Source organism: Penicillium roqueforti (genome assembly GCF_015533775.1).
Source record: "Penicillium roqueforti strain LCP96 04111 chromosome Unknown scaffold_02, whole genome shotgun sequence".
NCBI classification, from domain to species: domain Eukaryota; kingdom Fungi; phylum Ascomycota; class Eurotiomycetes; order Eurotiales; family Aspergillaceae; genus Penicillium; species Penicillium roqueforti.
The window spans coordinates 1-8286 of record NW_024067566.1 but is presented as its reverse complement, the minus strand read 5'-3'; the positions used below and the strand labels follow the sequence as shown (position 1 = coordinate 8286).

Genomic DNA, 8286 nt, shown 5'->3' with positions numbered 1-8286 from the left:
TTTATTTATAAAATTTTTTCGCTTATTTATATATAAAAACCCTTGTTTGGTGTGGGGGGGAGGTGTTTTTTTTTTTTTTTTTTTTTTCCCCCCCCCCCCCCCCCCAGCCCACCAGCGCGAGACTCATATATCATCAACTATAACCGCCAATTCCCGGGTCCCCATCGATTCTCAGACTTGACCTTGTGGCTCGCTTCGTCATGCGTCATCCCAGATTTCTCATATTGCTCCTCGCAGGTGTCGCTTCTCTCGTGGCTGGAGGTGACGATTACAATTATTTCACAAATCCAGCCTCCAACACTGGCGTGAATCCAGTCTTCACACTAGGTGACAAGCTAGTTGTCTCATGGAAGACCACGCTTGAGGTATTCAACGTCTCTATCTGGCAGCAAAGCTTGGTAGAGACAGGTGCCGCCAGCCAGGGAAATATTTTCTGTTAGTTTCCCGACACTTACTTACTCCCAAGGCTGCAAAATACGGGATGATTGATTGACACGTCTTCTAGCCAAAATACATTCCACCGACTATGTCACCAACTTCACGTGGGTTGTTCAGGTGTACGGATTTGATCTGTCGTACTCAAACGTCTTCTTTCTCTGGATCAACCCAGATGAGAAGGGTGGATTTGTTTCCACATACTTCAACGTCACCGAGCCTGTCGCCACTACCAGCACTACTGCGTCTTCAACAACATCCACATCTGCATCTGCGTCCGCGTCGACAAATACGCCACATACGACCATCAAGCTCTCCTCCTCACCGTCATCGTCATCCTTATCGTCTCTGTCGATCTCAGCCTCTGGCCAAACATCCCAGTTAGCCATGACCGAAAAGATCGCAATCGGAATCGGAATCGGAGTTGGTCTCCCGATACTATGCATTTTGGGTGTGCTGCTCTACTTTAAGATACGAAACTCCAATGGCAAAACGATATCTCCGGAAACAATACACCCTTGGGTGGTTCATAATGTCCCGCCATCACCGCCTAAAGAGGTGCATGGAGGGAGCTTGACCCCTCATCTTGCTGAGTTACCTCACCGGCCATATCGGTGAAAGGAAGCGCGGGTGGTATGCGTTGTGATACGGCTATGTTATGGCCTATACGAAGATAGATCATCTAATGGGCGGGAGTGTTGATATGTGTTTACTCAATGGGTTGAAGATAGCATAGTTGTTGTTCTCTATAGCCTTGCTTGTAAATATAACTATAAACAGTTTATAGTGGGACAAATCGTATGGTATATACAATAAGGCTGGATTCTTGCAAGTAAGTTACCAATAGTAGGTACTCGATCATCTCTTCTTTGCCTCAAGGTAGACATCCAAACGACATTTGAGAGTTCTACTTTCACAGCTCTACTCAAATAATCAGCCAAGTTTAAGCAATTTAAAATTAGGAATGAGATAATAGGGTTTGAATATACAAGGCTGAGACTAGTCCTGTACAACAAGGAATATCTACTTGGCCTACTCCGTACTAAAGTTTACAAAGAAGAATGAAGAACATAACTAACACGTTATTGAAGTAATAATAAGAAAATCCAGGAAATATCTTGAACCGACGCCGAAACACGCAAAGAAAAAGAAAAGTCCATCAAAATCATAATGAGTACACGTGAGAAGCCAGGAAAGAAGACATGGCCATATACAAAGCCCCAAGGAAACATCCAAAAGCATTAAAGGGAAAGAAAGCTTAACCCTGGCACATGATGCAGGCATCCTTGTTCTCGATGCTGCACTGAAGAACCGCATCTGAGAATATATCGCCCTCCTTTGCCCTACTTTCGGCATCTTCAGGCTCAGCTTCAGCAACTTCATCGGTCTCCACGGCAGTAGGAGCAGAAACAGCAGGTGCAGCCACACTGCGAGGGGTTTCCTCGACAGGGGCGACGGCCTTGGCGATAGCGGGCTCAGCACCATTGGTACGGGGAATAGCCGAGTAAACGGAGGCACCGGCAGCACCAGTACGCTTCTTAGAGCGAGCGATGTTGGTGTCCTCGACCAGGAGCTGCTCCTGATCAACGGTGAACTGGATGGGGGCGGAGGCGGCCATGGTACGCAGGTAGTACATGCCGGTCTTCAAACCCATCTTCCAGCCGGCGAAGTGCATGCTGGTCAGCTTGCCCATGGTGGGCTCCTTCAAGTGGATGTTGAGGGACTGCGACTGATCGATGAAGGCACCGCGATCGGCGGCCATCTGTAGAATGTTGCGCTGGGAGATCTCCCAAACGGTCTTGTACAGGGCCTTGATATCGGCGGGGATGTTAGGGATGTTCTGGACGGAGCCGCCATCGGCGATGATACGGTTCTTCATGTTGTCGGACCACAGGCCGAGGTCGACCAGATCCTTCAGGAGCCAAGGGTTGACGATCTGGAACTCACCAGCCAGAACACGGCGGGAGTAGATGTTCGAGGTGTAAGGCTCGAAGCACTCATTGAAGCCCAGAATTTGACTGGTACTGGCAGTAGGCATGGGGGCAACCAACAGACTGTTGCGGACACCAGTCTCGGCAATCTTGGCCTTCAGGGAGGCCCAGTCCCAGAGATCGGTAGGGGTGCGGTCCCACATGTCGTACTGCAGGATGCCCTGCGAGACGGGAGAGCCAGGGTAAGTCTCATAGGGACCCAGCTTCTTGGCAATCTCGGCGGAAGCAGTCAAGGCACCGTGGTAGATGGTCTCGAAGATCTGGATGTTGAGTTGTCTGGCCTCGGGAGAGTCGAACGGCAGACGCAGAGCCAGGAAAGCATCAGCAAGACCGTTGACACCGAGAGCGATGGGGCGGTGACGGAAGTTGCTCTTCTTCGCCTCAGGAACGGGGTAGTAGTTGATATCAATGATCTTGTTCAGATTGTGCACGAGAACCTGGACGACCTCGTGGAGCTTGCCGAAATCATACTCGCCTCGCGCAGAGTCGACATAGGTGGGGAGGGCGAGAGAAGCCAGGTTGCAAACAGCCACCTCATCAGGGGCACTGTACTCGATAATCTCAGTGCACAGGTTAGAGCTGCGAATAGTACCCAGGTTCTTCTGGTTACTCTTCTTGTTGCAAGCATCCTTGTAGAGCATGAAGGGGTTACCAGTCTCAGTCTGGGCCTCGAGAATGGCGTACCAGAGCTTCTGAGCCTTGATGGTCTTGCGGCCACGGCCCTCCTGCTCGTACTTGGCGTAGAGAGCCTCGAACTCATCACCGTAGACATCAGCTAGGCCAGGGGCCTCATTGGGGCAGAAGAGCGTCCAGTCACCGTTGGCCTCGACGCGCTTCATGAAGAGATCGGGGGTCCACAGAGCGTAGAAAAGGTCACGAGCGCGAACCTCCTCCTTACCGTGATTCTTGCGCAGATCGAGGAACTCGAAGACATCGGCGTGCCACGGCTCCAGGTAGATGGCAAAGGCACCGGGGCGCTTGTTACCACCCTGGTCCACATAACGTGCGGTGTTGTTAAACACACGCAGCATAGGAACAATACCGTTGGAGGAGCCGTTGGTTCCAGCAATGTAAGAACCGGTAGCGCGAATGCGGTGGACATTGAGACCGATACCACCAGCGGTCTTGGAGATCATGGCACAGGTCTTGAGAGTATCATAAATACCCTCAATGCTGTCTGCGCTCACGTCAACCAGGAAGCAAGATGCGAGCTGGGGTTGGGGAGTAGCGGCATTGAACAGAGTGGGGGAGGCGTGAGTGAAGTACTTTTGGGACATCAAGTGGTATGTCTCAATGGCCTTCTCAATGTCCTCGCCGTGAATTCCGACAGCAACACGCATCAGCAAGTGCTGAGGACGCTCAGCAACATTGCCGTTAATCCGAAGAAGGTATGACCGCTCGAGGGTCTTAAATCCGAAGTAGTTGTAGTTGAAGTCACGGTCGTACACAATAGCCGAGTTGAGCTCCTCGGCATGCTTCATAACGATCTCGTAGTGTTCATCTGAGATCATAGGAGCGGGCTTATTGTTTTTGGGGTTGACATAATGGTAGAGATCGGAGATGACCATGGAGAATTGCTTTTTTGTTTGCTTGTGGAGGTTGGAAACGGCGATACGTGCAGCCAGAATGGCGTAGTCGGGGTGTGTAACGGTCATGTATGCAGCAGTCTCAGCAGCCTAGGATTGAAACATTAACATAATGCCATAAGTCGGGGCAAGCAAGTGAACATACCAAGTTGTCCAGCTCCACGGTGCCAACACCCTGGTAGACACCAGAGATGACCTTCTGGGTGATGGCTGCGGCATCAACGTGCTCGGGGTCGAGGCCATAACAGAGCCTCGAGACACGTGCGGTGATCTTGTCGAACTGCACGCGTTCCTTGCGTCCATCTGCAGTTTGTATCCGCGTTAGCCGTCGATCCAAAAACAGTGGCGTGGCAAAGCCAGGTAGCTGTGGCGAGATGAAGGAGCAGAAGCTATCTCTTGCCACGAATGCTTCCGTGTATCAGAAGACCATATATGCACTTACCTCTCTTGTAGACAAACATTTTGAATAGTGATAAGTTGGTAGTTGAAATAATAGAAAGACGAGAACAGGGTATCAAAGTCAAAGTAGTAGGAGGATTGAGATGCTATTAGAATATAGAGAAAGGGGGAAAGATGAATGTATGAAGCCCGTAGAGGGGTGTGAGAAGAAGAAAGAGATCAGAGGGGCAGAGGAATCTTTGGTTGCCGAGTGGACGCGTTGTCTTTTCGCGTTGCCCGCGTTTTTTCAGCTTACCAAGATCGGGTCCACCTTTCCTTGCAAACCTGCATCCTGCCAGGCAGAAACATCCATTTATACCATTTGCAGTTAGCGTCTTGATCCGAATGGCCTTAGCGTGGGGTTTCTAGTTAGAATAGGGAAGGCGGTGTGACTAGAGAATAGGCGGTGAGATTAGGTTTGCAGCCAAACTGCAGATCGCGAATGGTCACGTGAACACGCGAAGGATCGCGCATGGCAACATGGCAACGGAAGAGCTGTCGCCGAGCGGCCTGAAGCATTCCGGCTCAGATGATCTTTAAACGTCATTACGAAATTGAGGTGATTTTTGACAGCGTGATATTTATCCATATGTCTTAGTCAACATCATGCCCGATCCCAACCTTGGAGCCTTGCCGCATTGTACACGTCAATGTGATAGATCTACATCGTCCTTTTAATCAAGGGGCCAAGAGGTGCGGGGATGACCGCAGGAGTACTTCGGATGTACTCCGTATTGCTCGTTCTCTTCTATTAGGGAATGTCCTGGCATTTTGGTCACTGATTCATTTGAATCTGTTTACATCGACCGACTGATTGGCAATTGAGCAGACCTCGGCGGTTTCAAGAATTGTTCTGGGGAAGTGAATAGCACATAAATCAATGCGATTTTGGCAAGTAAGAAGATAAAAGTTCACGGAGTTCAAATATTGACATAGACGAGCAACATATCAGAATTCGAACAAGATCCCTGAACAACGATTCAATTCAGATCGAAAGGAGCAAAATTAAGGCTAATAATATGCTCACATCGATATTCACGTTGAGCCGCTGTCAGTTAATGCTGAATTCTTACAGCAAAGCAGCAGCGCCGAGGAACACCACGGCAACAAAGCTGGTGGCGGAGAAGTGGCGGTCGGACGCAGCGGCGTTGAAAGTCGGAGAAGCGGACGCGACGACACCAGACTCGGAGGCGGTGCCAGTGCTGATCGCCGAGGTACCAGTAGCAGGGTTGGAGGCAGTGCCAGTAGCAACGGAAGCACCAGTCTTGGTAGCAGAGACAGAGGAGACAGCGGTGACGAAGCCGGTGGCTGTAGAGCCCCCAGCAGTGCCGGTGGCAGTAGAGATATCAGAGGTGCCAGTAGTGGTGGAAACATCAGCCACTAAAGAGAAGATAATAAGTAACCGATTCAGTGATATAGTGCAACATGCTCTTGGATGTGTCGATCCTTACCAACTTTGTGGCCGAGCAGGGCGCAGTTGTTGACGAAGAATTTCAGGGAAGCCTGGCTATCGGCACAGTTCTTGGAAATATCAGACTGGATCTTGCTAGCGCTCGAGCCGCAGATAGTCTTCGAATCGGCCGGGTTGGCTTGGTTGCTAGATGTCATCAGCTCAGGACTCCACTAGCATTCCTTCCATTCCTTCGGGACATACCCGATGATTTTGAGAACACAGGCCGGGGTTTGCACGGTGGTGGCAGTCACAACATTAGCCAAAGCCACAATGGCCACGGCGAAGATAGACTTGTTGAAGAGCATGGTGAAAGATTAGAGGTCGGAGATCGAAATCACAAATTGGAAATTGGATAAGGGATTGGATTCAAGATCGCACAGCGAGTCTAGAGTAAAAGAACGTGTGGGCTAAAGAGCGACTGTAAAGAGTGTGGGAAAGTGGAAGACAAAGAGTGACGAAGTGGTAAGGAGGATAAGGTCTCAACCAGAGGAAAACGGGGGGGAAGGGGAAATCGGGCAACCACAGTTTCATCACAATCTCAAAGCCACGATGGGGGTCAGGGTCTGTTATATTACATTCATATCTGTACAGTAATGTACTTCATTGCGGGTGTTCAATACTAAGTGTACTTTACAATACGGTTCTCTTCGTACCGTATACTAGTTCCCCATGGCTTGTGGAACTTCGGCTCCCAAAGAGGTTTAGCGTCAGGGACCTGTCCCCGGATACAGGAGAGAAGCGCCTCCGTTCCTCTTACGGTGTGAGCGTATCAATGACAGTGGTGCTCGAGGTAAAATTTGAAAATATTCATTTAATGGTATTCTGTACGGTTCTACATAAGATGAGAGTTTTCCTCTTTTTTTTCCCACTAATTTTATATGTCTTAGATGGCGGATCCAGATGGGGATTAGAGGATTCGAGCTCTATTAATAACCTCAGTTACCCATAGTTACCTCGAGTGTAACAAATTATATACTCTTGGAGTTATAGACAGCCAAGGGTTATCACATTCGAGAATTGATGTGCTTATCCGGGGTTTTCCCGGCTCTGGTCGTGACATGCCCGTATAAACTTCCTCGGAGGAAGGGAGGCGAAGCATCTCAAGACCAACTACGTGCATCAAATGTAAGCACAGTATATTTAGCCACAGAACATAGGATACAGGTCTCACTCACGGAGAAAGCCACGAAATCAAGCAAGAGACAATCCCAGAATGTGGTCAAAAAGCCGCGAAAGTGTCGAAGAATGGTAATGATAACAGCAAACTTAGCGAGAGCTAAACCATAGTGGCATTCTCATAAGAAGTTGAATCTCTTGTTCTATCCTTTCTCCGTGGGAAAAGTGACTTCCGAACTCGCTTGCCAATTGTTTTGAACCATTCACGGCCTCTCTGGTAAACCTCCCGATCCGCACACAGGCGTTATTGATTGTTATGGAAAAAGCTTGGTGGTGATAAAGATGCTTGTTGATGTTGTCTACGCTCTAGGTGTAACCAACTAGAGCTTATGTAAGCTATGTAATATGCTCTCTCACATGTGCCCCCTTCGGAAAGGGTGCTGCCGTCCTCGGCAGCCTCAGTTAGAAATCAAGTGGCCTTCGTGCAAAGGAGTTTCCGGTGGAGGTCGCATCATGGATGCTATGGCTTCGACCTCAAGCCTTACGGCATCATCCTTTACCATCTCAATGCATCGGTCAACTAGCAGCAGGCCCTCAGCAAATGCTATGGCGTCGCGGATGGCGTTCAGTGAGGTGCCGAGCCCCTCACGCATAGCGCGGGTAACGCGGGGGTCTCCCTCGACGAAACGCGCGCGGAAGTCGACGAGGCCGGCGTGGCCTAGAGAGGCAATACGTTCCAGCCTCCTAGAGCCACCGACGTTCTGAAACAAGGCCTCTACTGCCAGCAGGAGGGATATAACAGGACCGACGACGTCTGGGGCACTGTCAATCTGACTGATACGGAAGCGCAGCTCTGTATTTTGTAGCGGGCCAGAGAGGGGCTTCGATATGGCGACCCTTCTCCAGGACGGAATGTGTGTATTAGATATAGAATTATCATGGCGCTCCTTCTCTCGGCGCGCGCGCTTGCGTCGGCGGACATTTTCATTCCCGAAAGAGTCAATGATACCGTACATTGCCGCCCATGGGACTAGCTGTAGAATGTCGGCATCTTGCGCGGGTATGTCAAGGCCTGGACATGCTACCAATCTGTTATGGAAAAAGCTTGGTGGTGGTAAAGATGCTTGTTATTGATGTTGTCTACAGTGGCGTTGCATGAGTATTTGTACCCCGGTACCTCTACCATTGACCGCTCTGTGAATACCGCCTGCCTATTCCTATTATTATAGGAGCCACCCGCATAGTGCGACTGGCTGGGAGTGAGTAC

The 8286-nt window shown here is 49.9% G+C and overlaps 4 protein-coding genes across 4 annotated transcripts; 1 reads left to right on the top strand and 3 right to left on the bottom strand.

Annotated features, from left to right (window-relative positions):
* Positions 1 to 200: 200 nt before the first annotated feature.
* On the top strand, positions 201 to 1053 carry LCP9604111_1461 (uncharacterized protein; the record flags this gene model as incomplete). The annotated part of the gene is made up of 2 exons (XM_039068830.1): positions 201 to 435; positions 506 to 1053. The coding sequence occupies 2 exons, from the start codon at positions 201 to 203 to the stop codon at positions 1051 to 1053; spliced, it is 783 nt and encodes a 260-aa protein (XP_038931588.1).
* A 640-nt stretch (positions 1054 to 1693) lies between these two features.
* LCP9604111_1460 (ribonucleotide-diphosphate reductase subunit RNR1) lies at positions 1694 to 4473 on the bottom strand (the record flags this gene model as incomplete). The annotated part of the gene is made up of 3 exons (XM_039068829.1): positions 1694 to 4102; positions 4158 to 4315; positions 4455 to 4473. 3 exons carry the CDS (start codon positions 4471 to 4473, stop codon positions 1694 to 1696), a joined length of 2586 nt encoding a protein of 861 aa, XP_038931587.1.
* Positions 4474 to 5519: 1046 nt separating this feature from the next.
* LCP9604111_1459 (putative GPI anchored cell wall protein) lies at positions 5520 to 6208 on the bottom strand (the record flags this gene model as incomplete). The annotated part of the gene is made up of 3 exons (XM_039068827.1): positions 5520 to 5830; positions 5902 to 6047; positions 6105 to 6208. The coding sequence occupies 3 exons, from the start codon at positions 6206 to 6208 to the stop codon at positions 5520 to 5522; spliced, it is 561 nt and encodes a 186-aa protein (XP_038931586.1).
* Positions 6209 to 7477: 1269 nt separating this feature from the next.
* On the bottom strand, positions 7478 to 8035 carry LCP9604111_1458 (uncharacterized protein; the record flags this gene model as incomplete). The annotated part of the gene is made up of 1 exon (XM_039068826.1): positions 7478 to 8035. The coding sequence occupies one exon, from the start codon at positions 8033 to 8035 to the stop codon at positions 7478 to 7480; it is 558 nt and encodes a 185-aa protein (XP_038931585.1).
* Between the last annotated feature and the right edge of the window lie 251 nt (positions 8036 to 8286).